Source organism: Phalangium opilio, unplaced genomic scaffold (genome assembly GCF_054372755.1).
Source record: "Phalangium opilio isolate 3A_F unplaced genomic scaffold, DU_Popi_V2 ptg000024l_1, whole genome shotgun sequence".
Lineage (NCBI taxonomy): Eukaryota > Metazoa > Arthropoda > Arachnida > Opiliones > Phalangiidae > Phalangium > Phalangium opilio.
In genome coordinates this window covers 4,363,896-4,382,569 of record NW_028324155.1, presented here as the reverse complement: position 1 = coordinate 4,382,569, position 18,674 = coordinate 4,363,896, and the positions used below count along the sequence as shown (strand labels likewise).

The following is an 18,674-nucleotide window of genomic DNA, read 5'->3' as shown; positions in this document are numbered from 1 at the left end:
AGATGTATCGGTTTACGCAACGTATTTTGTACTTTGTAACGTTGTATTTCATTTTGATGCGCGCGCAAACTTAAATCGAATTTGCTGGACAAACATTGAAGGGGAACCTCTCTCTCTCTATAGTTTTAGAACTGCAGAAATGAAGGAGGAAAGTATGATGAGGCTATCGTAATTTTAACGATTTAAAATTCGTGAGATCACCATCGCCACAAGGCTTCTATGGAAACCAATGCTTACAACATACAATATATCTTTAATAACTGCAATGAAAAATCTGATGCCTTCTTGAGTCTCTTGACGAAGAGATTTTTGTTCTAAGCAATTCCACATTTCCGCACCCTGAGACTATAGTAGTGTTGTGTATGAAGGGCCATCCGAGTTGGAGATAGCTCACAGGAATGACGATGGGTCCCTCCCTAGTGGCGGACTGTGTCTGGTGGGGCCACAACTCTTGATTTCTAAGATGGAAGGGTTCCATAAGATTCCGAAGCGATTCCACCCGGTATAGTCGGAACTGGCCTAGTATCGTAAGACGATTGGGCTCTCTTCTTTTTCTTCGTCTTCAATCGTTCTCTTCTGTATAGTCCCTTCTCTTTCGTCTTCATGGCCAACGAAGCTGGAAAAAAAAGTGGTAAAGAAAGTAAAGTTAGCGTCGGTGCATTCGGAGCTGACATCCAATCACTTCTCAAAATGATCTCTAAGGGAGAAATCCAAAGCAAAAGATTTTTTTTCTTCATCTTCTTGCCCCTTTTTCTTTTCTTCTTAGATATATATATCCCCCATTTTTGGCGCGTTCTGGAAACCATTACTCGTTGAGTAAAAAATGTTCATGGCTGAGGAAATCTTTCCAGGCTCCCTTGATGGTTATGTTTCCTCCCCTTACGCCCCTCTTTTATATTTTTGCCCAAGCGATCTTTTGTTATGTAAAAGTATTTCTTTGTCCGCGCCTCACTGGACAGCTATGGATCCACCCCCCCTTTAACCTTACGTATCTATGGCGGCCTCGTGCTGTTTTTCTAAAGTGTCGGTCAACTAGAGGTCGTCTCTTGTTGATTTCGAATCGTTAACCTTTTCAACCTTTGGTTTAATCCCGAAATCATTTGACTTCACTATGATTTGTTGATGAGGTAGAAACTTGACGGTTTTTGACTGAGTCTCTGTTAATTTAATTTCTTGTAATCGAGATAATGAAGATGCTGCATTAATTAATCACCCTTATGACTTGGTTGGTATGATCCAGTTCGTAATTTAGTCAGTGTCTTAACTTTGTCCAATAGGTTATTGTGTTATCTCAGTATGATGGAGATACAATGGTATCTTCCTTGGTAGCGACATCTTATTTCAAAGCTATCACGCATCTTATTTTTTGGACCCCATAGTGCCCTCACTCATGCCACGCACTCTCTGTATGGAAATTCTTACATCTTAGAGACCCTTCTTCGTTTCCCCAAAACAGGACTGTGTATCATGGGGAAAGTGGAGTGGTAGTGTGTGGTTGCGATAGGAATAAATCTGGTTTCTGATTTCTCCCCGTTTGCATCACTTGGATGATGGCGTGCGCGTCAGTGGTTAAGTCCATAGTTTGGGCTCCACTTTCTCTTCCTGCATGGATGAACCTTTTTTCCTCTCTCTCCCTCTCCCTTGTCCCTGTACTGGTCGTTTTTCAAGACGGATTTTCCTATAGATCAACGTACCCCGCCGTCTCTAGAGATATCAGTATCGTCCTTGTGTGCAGTGTATGTTTCCTTCAGTATTATTGTTTAGATGTAGGAGAATGTTGGTTACAAAACGCTAAGACAGAAAGCCTATTTTTTTTTAAACAAAAATGTCAAGGAATATTTAGTTATGTCCTACCGGAAGAGTTTTTTAAATACGACTTAAGAATTTGAATAAATTTTAAGGAAGATCGTAACTGTTGGAATGTAAACTTGTCTTATTCCAAGGGCGAAGCGGAGAAGAGTGTAAATACAATGTTGCGTAACGTTACTTATTATCAAGATAAGCCAACAACCCTTCCCTCTATACTTTAGGGAACTTTCACTTCCTTTTCCGGAAAGGTTTAAATTCATTTCCGTGCGGGAAATACACCCACTTTTCCTTGAGACTTAATTCCACTAAGTTTTAAAGTAGCCCCTCGAGCTATGAAAGGAGAAGAGAGAGAGCGAGAGAGCAGGCTTGAAACTATTAGTTTTGATCAACTTGTTTGAGTCAGTTGGCGGGGGGGGGGATGTAGAGAAGAGAAAGGGGGGTGCTTCTTTCTCCTTCATCCGTACCTCCTGTTCACCACCGCTTTATTCTCCTTTTCTCTTTCTCTCTTCTCCGTTTTCCTTCTTCCTGGCATCTTTCCTTCCTGCCGCATCCTTTACCGTTGAAAATTCTCTTCTCTCCTCCATCCCTTTACCTCCCTTCGTTTGACAAATGGTCGCTCGCTGCTCTGTTTTCGCTTTCAGAAGCTGCGACGACGAGCGCTACCGCTAAACTATCAATCTCGTAGTCTTTTTCCTCCTTCTCCTGAAACGGGGGTGGAAAGGTAAAGAGTAAAGACTTAGGGGGGAGGGGGACAATCTTATACTTCGTCGGCCTCTTTTAGGCAACTCGAGGAAAACAAAAATGTTTACTGGAATTGATGCAAACTCTGAGACTGTATAGTTTCGCGCTTCTTCCGCTATACCTTGATAGAGAAATCAATATATCGTACTTCCCTTTTCTTGACGTGGTCGATCGTCGAATTCCGCACCGATTTATAAGTATATACTAACCCACTTAGTCCAGGAAACCACACTGTGTATCCAACTACGTGATTCCCCCTTTTGGAAAATACCCAGCGCGAACCCCACCTTGGAAAACGTTTCGTTGGTTACCTCGTTTTAGGTTTTAGTTTTAGAAACTTTTCGTTGGTATAGAGTTAAGTGCCTATACCTCTTTTAGTACTAATTGTCCTTCCAACGAACTTCCTAGAAACAGCGATAAATTTAGGCGACAGCACGTGGGGCATATATTAGGTATTTCTCTCTCTCTCTCTCCCTTAAAAGACTTAGACCCGTACCTGTGTTCTCTTTATTTCCAAACTTTACCATTAGTTCTCTGTACTTTTCTACAACTACTCCAGCTGATGCGATGTCTCTGGCCTGTTCCAATCGTATATCGCCTGAGAATTACGACTTACCGGACTTGCCCGCCCCCTTCACTGTCTCTTTTACTGTGTGTTAGTGTTTTATGTAAGGCTCTTAGTAATGCGGAATAAGTTTGGTGAATTTATCTGTCCTTCAAAGAATTTTATATATTCAACATATTGCTAATTTATTTTAGTATGATATTCGTAATAGGCTTAAATGTCAAGGGTTGGCTTATCAAAAGTTTGATGACTAACCGTATCTTATTTTCTATTCTATTTATAGTAACGATGACGTCACCTCGGTGAATCGGAATCCTTTATTTTCTTCACTGCCTTCTCTTCGCGCGAAGGCGTGCGCCACACTTTTTCGCACACCCATTCCTCCACAGCTGAGGAAGTTCCGTCACGTAACCGTAACTCTTTCGAAAGAGAGAGTTTCTCTCCCCTATTTTTTATCCAATGGCGATTGGTAGGAAGCCGACCACGTTTGGTCCTTCCGTAAACGACAACGTCCGCACCGCTGAGGGCGCGACCTTAACGAGTAACCCGGAATCGTCCTCATCGCACCAGCACCGCTCTTCTTCCCCGTCAATGTCCCACGGTCTTCGAAGAACGCCATCCTCGTCACTATCTTGGCTACTATGTCTTATGGTCTTCGCCGCTTTCGCCAGAGCAACCTTCGGAACGTGGCAGGATGAAATTCGACCCAAAATTCGTCTCGACCAACAAAGTAAGATTTCTGAAAACTATTCTTCATTCTTATATATATGGAAATAGCGATTATTTGCCCTCGTAAGTTTATTGGGAATTTACATATTAATGACTTGGTCGTATAGCTGAGTCAACTCTAGTATAAAATCGTTATTTCCTTACGTATGAAGGAATTACTACGGTGTGTGTAAATTTGTGTGTGTACAGTTAGACTGATTTGTGTGATGGTTAATTTTGTTGACTTTCGGGAGAAATTTACGTGTACAACGTACACCTAAATTTGTTTATTTATGTTAAAACTGTATAAACACCTATATTTCACGTGGTAGAATGGAAAATGGGGTTAGATTTATTAAATCTATCGAGGGGACCTTGCCAAATTAGTTTGACGTGACTTTGAAAATTTTATTTGTGGCACGAATTGGCAAATATCGCTTAAATTAAAAATGATCGCGGTATTTTAAAACGAGTGAGTCAAGAATTTGGCAGTCATCCTTAAGATATTTATTCAAAGATTCGTCTTAGCTAGTGCGATGCTTTCGCAAAGGCTTTGGGGAAGGCGAAAGTTCGTCAAAACGATTAATTAACGCCGTGTATATGCATCAAAGAACATGGCCGCGCAACTAAGCCAAGAATTTAAGATTGAGTCTTGTCTTTGGCGTGAGGTTTAAATTTTCTAAACGTTTATCCCTACAAGAATCTTAAATAGTTTATGATAATGAACTTTGCGCGATTCAAAGCTAAACCTATACCATCAAAATCCAGGAATAATTGCGTAATACTTTATATAGCACTTGGCATTGTTTAGAATATAGTTGGCGCTTTTACTGTCAAACGCGTTTAACCCATTTAAATAATAATATCCTTCGAGGAATCCCGTGTTTTGGGAGCGAGAAGGTTTTATTACGTATTCCTGTTTTATAGACCCTACTAAACGTTTAAATACACTCCGAGATATATATATGTATGTATACGTAAACCGCGGCCTTATATTCCATTCCATTCCTTATGACTTTAGGAATGCATGCATCCCGAGTAATGTAATGTTGTAAGAGGCGAATAATATTATTGCCTAACACGAACTCCGTCCGTATAGCTATTTAGGTCAAAGATATAAGTTTTCTTAATGCCGTTAATGACTTTGAAATAAGTACATTGGGGTTAATATTAAGAAAAGAAATGAAATGAAAAAAGGTGTTGGATATTGTTTTTATTCCCATCTTTTTTTCTTTCTTTTCTTTTTATTTAATTGAAGTCCGTGTTTATATAATTTAAAGGTTCATTAAATTAAATCATTTTAAACGTTTTTATGTTTTAAACGTATATTTATTATTTCTGACGCGCTCGAATTATTTTCCTTCCTTCCATTGTCTGAAATTTTTAAATTATTACGAGTTTTTTTTAAAAAAGTTGATGACACGGATCTTGGTAATTTTAATGCATTTTAAAGTTATTATATTATGTTTTATTTGCTAAATTTGACTATCTACGCGCATCTCGTCCGCGCATTCACGGTGTTTCAAGGTCAAAGGGCAGCACGTGCCCCATAAAAGAATATTACTGCACGTGCACTTTATCTGAACATAGCCGCCCTAAATTGTCGTAGAGATAAAACATTAATGAAACTTGATGCCATCAACCTCAATTCAAATGAATGAATGAATGAATGAAGAGATGCTGTAATAGCAATGCGTGAAAATGTTAAATATATTTTTTTTAAAAACAGCAACGTCGCTCTTCTCTTAAGGTTGATGTGATAAGAAGTAGGCCCATATCCGGTAACGGCGTGAAACGCGTTAGGCGAAATTATACTAAATAAGAGTACCGTACATCCGCAATGACATAATGTATAACACTATATACTTGATCCACATATTCAGTTTTTTTAAATGCACCCTCGTAACAACGCAACGCGCCATATCTTATACTTTCTTTTAAGGGATATCGAAACTCCTCCGAAAGGCGAGCGCGTCTAATGCATATTTTATTCGCGGAAGTTTAGTTTCTGTCATTTTCAAGTCGTTAATCTTTCTTAAAACACTATTCCGTGCTTAAAATCCTGTAGTCTCTATTCCTATATAGACGCTTATACACGCGCTTAGTAACTGCGACGCAACCCCCAGACTGCGCGGGAATTCTAGCGCGACAGAGAAGATACCCAACCCAAGCAAGCGTCTCTGCTTTTAACCCTGCTTCCAAGGATCCCCCTTTTCCTCTCTCTATGTCCCCATCCTTTTCCTTTCGATATTAATCTAGGGTGGAGTCGAGCCCCAATCTATAGAGAATGATAGACCGCTTGGCGCGAGCGGTTTTGGCTCGCGCTCGCCCGGACCGTTATTTTATACAAATTCGTTTCAAACCACCACGACAGCGTTACCTATCACGTGATAAATTTTCCCGCCTCTTCTTCTCTCTCCCCCCCCCTAGTTTGTCTCAATATACTTGAAACACGATAAGATGATTTTATGAAGATATTTTTTACACGCTTGACATTCTTTGGATTCAATCCAAGAATTAAAATATTATATTTTTTTAAATAAGATGAATCATTTGCATATTTTCGTTCGGTACGTGGGTTTGGAGTTATAAGAAGTTCTAGAATGATATTTTATATGATAATATTTAATTCGTTTAAATATTTAACGTATGATAATTTTTAAAGAGGAAGTAAGCTTAGATTTGAATGAATCTCTTTCATTTGTTTTTTTGGTTTTCTTGGCATCAACAAAATTATGTAAATTATATAGCCTTGAAGAGTTGTTAGTTTAAGTGGATAAGCGTGCCGATGTTCGCCTATGAACATCTAAAGAATTTAAAGAGGACCTAATTGTGGAGTTACATATTTTTTTTTGTAACAGAGTTTCGTAATTTAGAGGCCGTGAAATTTAAACAATTGCAAATTAAAATTAAACAAAAAATCTTTATTCATTTGTTAAGATACGTTTCGCAGATCTTAAGCGATGTACTTCAAAATGAATTTTATTTTAAGTCACCAGAGGTTTAAAGCTAAAATTTATTCAATCCCCAAGCGATGGATGTTAAAGCTTCGAGAAATGTTAGAACTTAACCGAGGTAGAGCTAGTCTAGTAGACACTTTTAGCAAGGTACTAAAGCGTATCTCCAATTTTAGCCTAAAGCTAGAGAAGTCTAAAATAATTGGGCCGTCTCTGAATAAAATAAACTCTCAGTTCGGTTGGGTTGGACCAGGCCGGGGGTTCATTTGAATTATTTTCGGCGGGTTTAACTTAACTAGACTTTAGTTTCCTCGGGGGCAATATATATTGGGAGAAGACAGTGGCGGCTCGGTTTGTTTCCCGGGTTTTCCCCCCTTCCTTTTCTCTTCTCTCTCTTTCTCTCTCTCTCTCTCTCTCTCTCTCTCTAAAATGGTAATGATTTAAAAAACGATGTCACTTAAGTCACTGTACTCGAATTCGTTTTTAGACAAGTATATACTGGAGAAGATCAAAAAGGGGTTTATATATATGGTTTCAACCTTGAAAATTAGTACAATTTGAAGTAAAGGAATGAGGATTTTAGTTACTACTAAGATTGCAATGAGACATTGGAGAAGACAAAAATCTCAATCCTTCTTTAATGCCGCCTCTTCAGATGAAGATTTTGTCTTTCTTAGTTTTTCATTCCCCCCCCCCTCCTCCACAGTCCGTCTTTAAGCCTTGGTTCTTTTCTTGACAGTGCTCGAAACGAGATATTAAATCGGTACTCAATGCTTCTTTGGAAGCTAAAAATTTCTTGGACCTAGGCTTCTTCTTCTTCTACTTTTTCTTGTTTTGTTTGGTCCCCCTTAACTGTTTTTGGAAAATCCAACCCCTTTATAGTTGAGGATAGCTTTAAATAGGCACGTCTCACGCAAGGACCTTTATGAGCAACCCCCCTCCTTCTAGTCCTTCTTTCGTGCCTTGGACTTATTTTCTTCTTTTGAGGTACTTGGGGGCCCAACCCTAGGTCCCTCGGCAAATATAAAAGTAGTGACAAAGTGTAGTTCAGGGCCCTTGAAACTCCTTTTTTCGCTTTTCTCTATTTTATTTTCGGATCTATTTTTTTATTTCGTTTTTGGGGGTCCTACCCGGATTCTCTCTCTGTTGAATAGCTGGTGATTAAGGGTATTAGAAAATATACTAGTTTTTTTTTTCTTTTACTTCGTTTCTTTCTATTTTTAGTTTCCGGTTCTAGGTTTAATTTATATATATATAGAAAAGGATTGAATGCGGATTTAAAAAGTTTGGACGGACTTTAAATGGGTTTTTAATTCCAAATTGAGTGTTTTTTAAAAAGATGCCCTAATTTACTAAGTTAATTTTTAAAATTTGGGGATTATTTACTCGGTTCTTTCTTAATTATTAGACTACAAGTATCAAATTAATGATTTTATTTAGAACATTATATCGTTTTTGTAATAAGAAGAATAAGTTAGATAATCAGATGACCTTATGAACCCATACACGCCTAGTTAGGCCTTGCCAGGTATTAGTCAAATTGCTTGGTAAAAACCCAACTCAATCCCTTGCATTGTATCATATTGTCATTTTCTTATTCAATATGAAGCGTTTTTATCGCAACTTCTTTTTGGAATGAATTTTCCTTCCCTCTTCCGCAATTTGTCAGACATTTTACCAACCTTATATAACCTCAGTAAATTTTATCTTTACTGATGTTTCTAATAACCTCCGAAAGTTCCCTGTAAGGTATTAACAATTGACAAGGCTTATCAAGTCAAAAACTTCTCTTCTCCCGCTTTTAATAATAAAAGGGATGGCGATTTTACTCCCCAATCTCTCCGTCTCTCTCCTTCTCCCGGAATCACTGTGCCCATCATTGCAAAATTTGGGAGGGGGTTGTGGGGCCTTCAAGCGCGGTCCGAACATAGTCCGTCACTATACAATGGACAGTTCTCTTCTTCCCCTCTTAGAACCCTCAGCTCTCCGATCCTTGCTTGATAAGGAAAAGTGCCAACCGATTGGAGCCGTCAAATTCGTTATAAAAGGAAAAGATTATGACATTTTGAGTCCCCCTTATATAACTTTTTCTCTTCCATCCTTGGGGAGCTTTAGATTTTCGAGAGAGAGTAAAGGCAAATTGAGCGAGAGGTTCTATCGATTTTAAAATTTTGATGAATGACCGATTTTTTTAAAAAATTGAGAGGTTGTAGCCTAGTAAAATGTATTTCTTTATTAGAGAAATGTCTGTGAGGATTGTTGGCTATTTTATTTTCAATTTGTGGGCTAGTTGGCTCCACTTCGCAACACTGGTGTATTGCGGGTGAAACCTTTCTACAGGGGCTAATAGAAAATACACGCATTTCGTAGCCCCTTGATGTTGGCTTTCTTACAATAGATGTTTTGGTCTATTTAAAGCCATTCCCCGCCGCTATGATAGTTACTAGTTCTTTTGCGTGTTATTAATGATCCTTACTACTGCTTTCGCTGGTCACATAAATTACGTCTAATAATTCTTAAACCGCGTGAAATTTCGAATATGTCGAAACTAGACTTATCAAATCGTTTAAAAGTACTTAAGCCTGGGCGTTGTAGGCCTAATCTTGATTGCCGATAGAGGAACGTAATCTTACTTACGTATTTAAGCCTAAAAATAAGGCTATCTCTTTCTGAAACCGTCAGCTTTTCTTGATATTGATATCTAGAGTAATCCCGAATTATTATTTTTTCCATCGCCTTTGCCCTACTCACTGGGCGTGTACTGCAGTATTATTTAACGCTCGCTGGGCTTAATTCGATCCGAAGAAGGAAGGAAGGATGGTCTACTCTCTTATCCCATGTAGTTAGGCCTTGGTCTCTCTAGCATGCACTCAGTCTCAGTAGTGTGTGTGCTATAGTGAAACATTTATCCCATCATCGGGACGTCGGTGCGGGATTAGCTCATGGCGTAACCCTTTCGCGTCTAAAGATTGCGCGTCTTCCTCAGTATATAAGCTTCTCTCCCTGGGCGAACCAGGCCGCGCGTCCGATGATTACTCTCCGGGATTTGTCTCCGCGCGAATCCTATTATTAGAAGTTTCAATTTACGGATTCCAGCTTATTTCCAATAAGAGCCAAGGCCCGAATGATCTTATGAAAAGAAATCCAATCTTCACTCATTCATACCCCCACCCCCGTCCATCCAAATGTATAGAGAATTACTCTCTGGTCATCCCATGCCCAAGCAAAATCTACTAAAACCTTCATTCATTTATTGATTAGATGAAATGATATCTTTTGTGTTTTTAGTGAGTAAGTACTCCAGTTAATTATCTGCAATATCAAGCTCTCTAAAATCGGTCAATCCGTTGTTTATTGAGCATTTTATGAAATTTCCTTTTTCAATCTATAATTAAAATACTAATTGGACCATGGATGTTTTAGGTTAGTTGGCTTAGGTTACACCATGAACCTGAAATCATTATTATTACGCGGTAATAGGTTTTAAATTTTTCTTTAACAAGTTTAAGTAAAGCGTCACGATCCTTTTAAAGACTTTTTTCACGACGCTATTCTTCTATCAAAAAAAAAAAAAAAACATTACTGAAAAATAAATTAACTCCAGCTCCACACCCTTTAAAGTGTTATTACTCACCTTTTTTTTACTAGAACTTTGCGTTTTAAAACCTGCATGCAGAAAACCACTTTTAAAGTATGACTCATTCGGTCTATTAAAGTTCTAGGTAAATCGGGGGATAAAGAAAAAGGCAATTTATGTATATAAGATACGAAGAAATGAAAGGTAAAACTATCGTACTGTAATCCTCCCTCCCTCCCATTCTTCAGGGCGAGTGCATGCGAGATCTCAGAAGAGTTCTTGCATGCGCTGTTGAATATCGTCGTCAATTAATCCTTGTCAAGTTGTCATAGTTTTCTCTTTTCCTCCATCTTCTGAGAGATAACGTATTCCTTCTATAAACGGCTCAGAAATGGGCGGATCACCTATCTTTCTTTTCTTTTTTCTTATGCGTATAATGATTCAAGAATGAGATGGTTTCGAAGGCAAGGTTTTCTTTCTAAAATGAGATTTAAGATCGTGGTTTCATGGATTTCTTAAAGGCAAGGGTTTTCTTTTACTCTTTTTTTTTTTATATTTTTTAAGTTAAGTTCGGTTGGCTTTCCGCGATTCAGTGATAAGATGGCCATGGTTAGGATAGTCTAGCAGACATTTAAATTGAGGTAGAAATGGAAGAAAATAAAAAAAAACACGTCCTTTCTAAATGCCAACGCCTTTCTTAAACTAAACCTAGCTAGTTTCAGATTATCTCAACTAATTTTGACTTCATCATCTTAGGGTTTCGGTAATGGACCCATCCAATAACAAACCCTTTTTTAAACTTAGATGTTTAGATTTTAGAAGACCTATATTGTTTAGATCCGTTATTGATTTTCATGGAAACCCACACGGTCTATCTTTTTTCCATTTCGTGGTATGTTAGAAGGAGTTTTTTAGGCCTTGCAGTTGGTCAAATTATACTGTCTAAAAGAACAAGGATCAATTCCACCGAACAACTTTTCGATGTTAGAGTAGTTTGTAGCCCCTTTATCACAAAGAGCACAGACGTCGTTTTCGACGGTTATTTCGTTTCTCTTTACTAAATTGTAACTCTAGTGTACGTATATAGTTTTTATTCGTCGGTGGTATACTATATAGTATATACTTTATCGTGGAAAGCCATCAGAGCAGTTACCAAAATGGCAGGCTTTCCTGTCCCGCAATGAATAATGGAAGTTTCTCTGGCCAACAAGCGTGAGCTTACGAACTGTTCTATTATTACAAGGATGTTATAGTTTCCCTTTTTATTTTTATTTATTTTTTCTTTCTTGTTGGGCCTTTGCTAGCTAGCTGTGTCTGTCTCCCAAATGAAGAAACATGCTAGGAAATTTTTCCTGCCTGTTTTTGTGTATTTTTTTTTAGTTTAGTTTTAGTTTTAGGTTGCCTCCCGAAACTGGGTTAAAAAATAAAACCACTATAATGAAAGTATTTCGTGCTGTGGATCTTTGCAAGAAAAGAAGTGTGTAGTGGAAATTTTTCTCAAAAATTCCTGATGGAAAATGGTCTAAAAAAATTGGGTTTAATTTCCCATGCACTTCGCAAAGGCTTAACGAAACTTAAGGGCTTTGTCTGTCTTTTAAAATTCTTCCCTTAAGCCTTGCCACGTGTATCAGGCATACATACGATGTATTTACGCAATTAAGGGGGGCAAGTATGAAAAGTAGGTTAAGTTGTACTCTCTCGAGGGATGACTGGTAATGGCCGGGCCCCAAAATGTCAGTATGAAAATCCTCTTAAAGTTTCGGTTTCATTTGACAAGCGAATGATATTATTATTTTTTTGGGGGGACAACTAAGCCTTTCCCAATTTGGCCAAGGCGTAATCTAATGTACGATTAACAAAAATAGAATATAGCCTGGATGGCGTCTCTAGCAACTTGTTATTTACGATATGGAATATGTCTTGGACTTTTATCCTCTCTTCTAGCTCGTGCAGTACGTGCTTGCTTGTTGTTGTTTCATCGCTCGGCCGGCCCAAAACTTCCCTGAAATTTAATTCCAGCATCGATTCCCCAGACTTGTTATTGTTGGGGGGTATTAGGGGTCTCAAAGAAGAGGTCCCTCGGGCAGGCCTTAGAATTTAAGCTTTATATCGCGGGGCCCTTACATCATACTGCGTGTACCCCCCACTCCTTCTACCTCTGTTCTTAGTTTCGCCTTTTCGAAACCGAGGGATTTTCTGCTAACCCTAGAAAATTTCTTTTCTCGGCTCAGAATCAAAACAAAATAAGGCTTATTTTGGCGGAAATGCGAGACTCTCGCATCGCACTGCGAACGCTTTTCTCTATTTATTTTTTCTTCCTTTGTTCTCTAAGGAAAGAGAGAACGTAGTTGGCCAGTTTTAAGGAATGATGCAAGAATCTTTCGAGGAATTTAATATAATCTTATAGGCTTAGGTAAAAAAGAAATTTAATTCAAGGTTTTAAGCTGCGAAAAATTCATCAACACGAACACTACACTTCGCTGTAATCTTTTCTTGATTTTTACCTTAATTAATGGTTGCGTTTGTTTTTAAAAAGAGTAGGAAATGGTTTGGAGGGGAGGAATTTTATTGTAGATAATCCAGGCGGTACTTAATTAAAATTCTTTAATGTTTTTTTTTTATTTTTTGTATCGGATTGCCTTTAAGGCTAATTTACCTACCCAGGTGGTATAAATGTTTTTTTTAAGTTTAACATTATCTGGTACGGTTTTTGCCTCTTAATACAGAGTGTTTCTGTCTGATAAGTCTGTCGTAAATTAAAGGGGACATGTGCAGGTGTGTTCTTTGGGTCATCTAGAAGATATTACCCAGTTTTTATCCCAACTATTAAAAAGAGTGAAGTAGTTGTATGTCCAGTTTCCCAAAAGCGCAACGGCGTTCGCGGGATATTAAAATACCTAATTTACGTATTAAGAACATTTCCAGTGACTTTTTATTTTTTTTTTCTTTACGTTTAATCTTTTCTTTTACCGGTTGCTTCATCTAACCGGTTCTATATAAAATTTGTCTTAAGTCGTGTTTATGTATGTTGCTAAAAGCGGTAGTAAGTACTCTAAGGGGTTTAGAGAGTCGTGCATGAGGATATACTCCTTTTTCTCAATTCGAAAGGAAGAGAGAGAGAGGGGGAGTGAAGGAAGGGGGCTGTAAGAGAACGATCCGTTTCTGATAGATCCAGAAAAGAGAAACCTGTTCCTTAATCTCGAAGCAGTCCCCCCATTAATTTCGTCTTGGCGTGCGTAATGACCGTATACGCTAGGAGTAAGAAAGAGTAAGATATATAGTATTAGAGAGGGAAAGTTATCGGTCATGAAATACTACATCCTTCGCCGCTCAGTGCTATGAGGAGAACTTTCGCTCCCTTTTAGCTCCAACATCCGGACAGATTATGGATACCGATGAACAAGTAGTCGCTTCTCAATATCTTTAGAACCATTTTTTTTTGTAGAGTAACTTATAGATTGGGAATAGTTTTTGTCCTTATGTAAATTTTGATAATTGACATTTTGGTCTTTGGTTCTTACTCCTCGATTGGTTCTGTAGAATAATGCCGTATAGAGAGCTTTCAGATGGGATAATGTACGTCACACCCTCCCAAGTTTTACCGCTGTTCTGGTAGCCATATTGGGTGGTCTCAGCTTCATTCCTGCTTTAAACCCCCCAATATGGCAGCGTAAATTATGGCACGAGACTCAGCTCCTCTTACAATTGTAAGCTCTCTATATTCCACCAAATCGTGTATGTTACGTTTTAGTTTGAATATTTTAATTCGGCAGAATTTGGTTTCTGACTTTAAAATTTAATAAAACTTGATAGAATCTCGAAAAAATTTAGAACTCCCACTTTTTTATTTAAAATGTTGTTCATTTTGTTAAATTTAAGTGTTGTTGCTCCAGTTGCCTGTAACCAATTTACAGACTTCTGTATATTGTATAACACACCTTTTTTGCCGCTTCTTAGCAATAAATGTTGCAAAAAAAAAAAAATATAAAGAAAAGTCGAACTAAATCCCTATGTAGGCCTAGTAAGCTAGACTTTATACTTCATTGAGATAAATTGAGATAAGAAAGAAAATATAGTAAAATAAAATAAAAATTTGAGAAGGCGCTTTTCCGAAAACTCGAAAAGTTAGTGGCCGTAAATCGTAAAGAGCACGGCGGTGTTCCGTTCCGTTCTTCTTATAATATAGAAAAGGTAGAGAGAATTAAGGCAGCTAACGCGGTGAACGATAAAAATCGGCATAGCGTGAAACGATGTTAGAAATCGGATTAGATTTTAGGTTTAAACGGAGCATGGGGGGGGGGGGTCTCCCGCCGTTCCGTGGGCAGTGGCCGCCGTTCTTAATGGGCTATAAACGATTCGGCGGCTACGCCCTTCTGTCCAGAATTAATATCCCATTCTAATCAAAAGACCGTAAAACATTGAGGCGGACAGACCTCTAAAAAGTTTTTCGGCTTTTTTTGAAAGTCCTAACCAAAATGTTTTCGATAATGATATCGGATAAGAAAACCGGTACATCTCGCTATTTTTTATTCTTTTTTCTCTCTCTTACTTTATAATCATGTTTTCCGGATTTTTATATATTTCCCCATGCCGGTATTTGATATCAATACTAGATTTTTAAGCCGTATTTAGATTTACCTCAGAATTTTAAAAGGCGTTCAGTGTTATTTGTCAAGGTATTGATGTTGTGAAGAAGCTGAGAGAACATCATAGACTCACTTGTTCTTCAATTAGTAGAATTCAATCTTCAAATGTTCATAGACGTCCTCTACGTAGGATTAACTGGGCTTATTTACATGACACCTTTTAACTCTGGTTGTAGAAGAGATACGGGGAAGTCCTTTGAGTATGTTATAGTCCTATTTCTCAGCTTTCCAACGATACTAAAAACTTGGGATTCCGACAATCAGGGCCCGAGTAATTAAGCAAAATGTTCATAAACTAGGACTAACATGGCCTTACGTAACACTTGCGAACGGACGTACTTACGCTGTTGTTGAAATGAAAGCGACTGGAAACTTGTAGAATAATTAAATTAACGCAAAGCGAATCCATTAATACAGGCCAGACTGTCTTGTTTTCTTTCTATACATTCGGACAATTTATGCTTCCTTTGCGAATGCGTTGACTTTCCGACGACGCGAAGCCAAGACAGTAAGTCTTACCTCGGTTGTTCACCTCTTGTTCATCTTGCTCACTCGCGTTTCTCAGTCATTCAAGTATTTCTTCTTCTTTTCATTACTAGAAAAAAAAAACCTCACTCTCTCTCTGAGTCTCTCTTTAGTATTTAGTAGTATCGTCCCAATCTGAGCCGCGTCATAGCTCAGGGGCGCTATAGAGAAACTTACTCTCTTATCCACAGTCGACCCCTGGATGTTACGGGTCGTTGCCTTAATGAGGTAATTGACTCGCCCACCGAACCTTGCGGTACTTATCAACAAAGATGCGTATGTGTCTGTATGTGTACCAAAACACGAGCGTCAAGTGTGTTTATCTATGGGATGACATCGCATCTTGTATACAACATGTTAGATTTAAATGTTTTCTAAGGAAAGTAAAATTTAAATAAATTCGATTCAACAGTTTTTACTGAAAATATAAACAACAACCTAGAAAGAAATAGGATTAATCGAGAATAAACGTTGAGCTTAAACTTTTTTAACTTGAATTCTTTGACTGCAAAGTTTATTCAAATACAGATAGAATGTTTTAAGGGGATGAGAGGATGTATAGGGTAAGGGGGGAATTTCTCTAGCCTGGTGGCTATACAACATATTGCATTTACAAATAAACCCTTTCATGAGGAAAAATAAAACACAACTGAAGAAAGAAAGTTTTCTCTATCTCTAGCTCTCTTATTGACCCATCTCATCCCATAAGGGAGCCAACCCCCCTTTGGAAACTGAAATTAAATTTCACCACTAGCGGGGGGGGGGACCATAGGAACAAGCCAAAAAATATATGTATTTATATAGAAACTCGCGAATTGCAATATCCAAAATTTATTAAACTTTTATTTTGCTTTTTCACCACCAAAAAAAAAGAAAAGAAGAAAAACTGGGGAAAGAGTAATTTTTTCCGAGTTTTATTTTATTTCTTTTCTTTCTTTCTTTCTTTCTCTCTGGGAGTTTTCAATTTTTCCAACTCGTCGCTTCTTTTGCTAATAAAAGCGCTCTTCTTATTGACATTTCTCGGTTTTTAAATTTAATATTTTTATTAGGGAAGAGAGCGTGGTACGTACGTAGCGGCGAAAGGGAGAGAGTGACTATGTAGTGTGCCTGCCAGCAAGTAAGGGGAAAAGGTATTTGCTCTCTCGCTCTCGTTTGTTTGACCAAGGCTCTCCTCGGTCGTTACCATGGCGACGGACGTATACCGCGCTTTAGGATTTTAGTGAGAAAATTCTTCTGGTACGGGCGGGGGGATTTTTGGGAAGCTCGCGCGCGCTCTTCTGACGTAATATTTCATTCGAGAGAATTTGGCACGTGCCAAGCTTGCCTCGACTCGAGAAAAGTTATATACTCTCTGCTGTACCAGGAATGACATTCATGGATGGCGGCCATCGCCAGGACACCATCAGCTTTTCTCTCTTTCAACCTCTCTCTCCTCCTGGAGCGACCTCTAACGTCGCCTCGCGCATCTATCTATACGTTTTCCGCCCCAACGTTTTAATGATATTTAAACGCGGGATTTTAATCTACTTCGCCTCGTTATGTCTTGGGTGATTTTTGACGGGATGCCAACCCCCTTTGACACGCTATTGACAACGCCCTCGCTCAGTTATCCCGCCATAATGCCTTGATGGTGGTAGAATTAGGAAACTAAAAAGTTGCGTTTCGCCAGTGTCAGCTAGCCTTTCCAAAATCTCGGCGGTAGTTATCGTGTTCTTGAAGGGTATTAATATCGTTAGCGTATGAACATGTTCCCCCCCCCCAACTAATCACGCCAACGTTTCCATCCAGTAGACGTAATTCAAAATTTTATTTCTTCTGGTCTGGTCTGGTCATTTTATTTTGTATATTTGAAGGGACGGAAACAAACTTCGGACATTATTTTGAGGTTTAATATAGGCTGTTCAGAAAAATGTTGGTATAGGACTGAAGTATAGTGGGATATGGTAAATTTTATGTTGAATTTGTTCTATGACTCCTTAAATTTTAGCATTCAACTGAAAGACATCTATAATTTTATTCATGGGTCATCCCAAAAACACTTCAGCCATAACTTGTTGTTTGGGTGTCCGTAAGGGCAATATTGCATAGAACATTTTCGGCTCAAAATAACTACCATCCTTTTTGGAACACCCCTGTATATCGTGATCGATCTTGCACGAATTTTTTGCTTCACCCCTTTATACTTAGGAAGGAAAGGGTAAAGAAAAAAAAGGTCGTTGGGATTAAAATTTTCCTCGCCAATTTTCGTAGCTGGGTGTCCCTAATATAAGTCGTTTATCGAAAATCGAGGGTGTTGTCCGCGTTCGGCCATTTTTCTTACTTTCATTTTTTACCCGACGTAGGGCTACAGTTTAGACTTGGCACACTCAACGCGGCGGCGCTAAATTATTCATGTATTCCGTTAAAACCTCAACGGAATATGTTTCATTATCGCCCTCGCGCGCTCGCCCGACGTTCGCGACGAGCGAGTGACCCGTTCGGCCCCTTCTAAAATATTCAAATGACCCGCGTTCTATTTCGGGATTAAGCTCGTGCCTTGCCTCTCACTCTCTCTCTCTCTCTCCCGCCTTCCTGAGCTTGAGCAAACCCAAAAAAGAATCGTTGCTCTTTACAAGTCCAAAGTGCTCCCCAGATTCAATATACTATTCGCCATCCCTCTCTGGTTTCTAGCTAGTTCTTCTCCAGATTCTTTTTCTTCTTCCCATTTTCGTTGTTTTCATCTTTAAGGTTCCCAAAACGGATCCCAAGTCCTGGAAGGTTGATTTTTTTTCACCCCGTAAACAAACTAAAATCCCACATCTCCTTTTCTCTTCATCTTCTTCCATCTTTTCTTTGGATTATTTCCCAGTCGAGTTTCTACTTTCTTTCCCGAGCTGTTATCAGAAGTAAATAGGAAATAAAATGTTCTCTCCTCCTGACAAAAACGGTTTAACGCCATGAACCCTTTCGCAATAATTGAGGAAGATAATTACAGCAGACGGTTTTTGTCTTTTCTTGTTTTAATAAATAGCTTCCGACTTTGTAAATTTTCACAACAAAGTAAAGAAAAGGGAAGAGGGGAGACCTCCATTTTTCTCGAGTTGAGCCGGTTGGGCAGACGTTAATTATGCAGCTAGCCATTTTGTCCGGAAAAGCGAAGACGTGAA

General features: G+C 38.6%; 1 protein-coding gene across 10 annotated transcripts in view; it reads left to right on the top strand.

The window, feature by feature from the left end:
* The window catches only part of LOC149692278 (semaphorin-1A-like), a 241,301-nt gene that overhangs the window by 83,606 nt on the left and 139,021 nt on the right, over positions 1–18,674 (top strand). For all 10 annotated transcript variants that reach the window (XM_089867978.1, XM_089867981.1, XM_089867986.1 and 7 more), the window contains one exon: positions 3,399–3,845. In XM_089867978.1, the coding sequence (XP_089724104.1) occupies positions 3,575–3,845 (271 nt within the window). In that variant the 5' untranslated portion in view covers positions 3,399–3,574. The remainder of the gene's footprint in view (positions 1–3,398; positions 3,846–18,674) is intronic.